This window comes from Eurypyga helias, unplaced genomic scaffold (genome assembly GCF_000690775.1).
Source record: "Eurypyga helias isolate BGI_N326 unplaced genomic scaffold, ASM69077v1 scaffold35258, whole genome shotgun sequence".
In the NCBI taxonomy this organism is placed as follows: Eukaryota; Metazoa; Chordata; class Aves; order Eurypygiformes; family Eurypygidae; genus Eurypyga; species Eurypyga helias.
This window is the reverse complement of record NW_010265646.1, coordinates 1-712: the sequence shown is the minus strand read 5'-3', so window position 1 is coordinate 712 and position 712 is coordinate 1. Positions and strand designations below refer to the sequence as shown.

The window sequence follows — 712 nt, the reverse complement described above, 5'->3', positions numbered from 1 at the left end:
GGCCTCCCCCCCCCCTCCCCCCCCCAGTCTCCCCCAGCCTGCAAAGTCAGCAGATCAGAGGCTCTCCAGGCCACATGCTCCCAATCCCTGGGGAGCACATGCTGCTTTGGCTGCCCCATCCCTTTTTTCCAACCCAGCAACATGTGATGGGTAACCCTCATAGAATCATAGAATCATAGAATGGTTTGGGTTGGAAGGGACCTTAAAGATCATCTAGTTCCAACCCCGCTGCCATGGGCAGGGACACCTTCCACTACACCAGGTTGCTCAAAGCCACATCCAGCCTGGCCTTGAAGAAACACAGGGATGGGGCATCCACAACCCTGCCACCCCCAGTCCACTTCCCAGAAGTGTCTTTAAGGAGCATGACCCACTCCAGTTAAATGCAGCATCCGAGCCCCCACCGAGCCCCCATTGAGCCCCCATTGCCCAGCACTCACTGGCCTGAAGCTCTGCCAGCACATCTTTGTTATCTGGGTCGAGCTCATCACGGAAGGTCCGGCAGCGGTAACCCTTCTTCTTCAGGACATGGCAGATCAGGAAACCCACCAGCCCCATGACGAAGAAGACAAGGACGAGGAGGAAGACCATAGACAGGCTGTGCTGGGGGTCTGACTCCCCATCGTCGGTGCTGTTCTGGTCTGACATGCGGATCTAGGAGGAGGAGGAAGGTGGATCAGAGACGCCGGTGCTCACCTCCTGCCTGGCTCCC

At 57.9% G+C, this 712-nt stretch overlaps 1 protein-coding gene across 1 annotated transcript in view; it reads right to left on the bottom strand.

Annotated features, from left to right (window-relative positions):
* The window catches only part of RELL2 (RELT-like 2), a 9,232-nt gene extending 8,584 nt beyond the window's left edge, over nucleotides 1-648 (bottom strand). The window contains exon 1 of the mRNA XM_010156818.1: nucleotides 441-648. Within this exon, the coding sequence (XP_010155120.1) occupies nucleotides 441-648 (208 nt within the window). The remainder of the gene's footprint in view (nucleotides 1-440) is intronic.
* Between the last annotated feature and the right edge of the window lie 64 nt (nucleotides 649-712).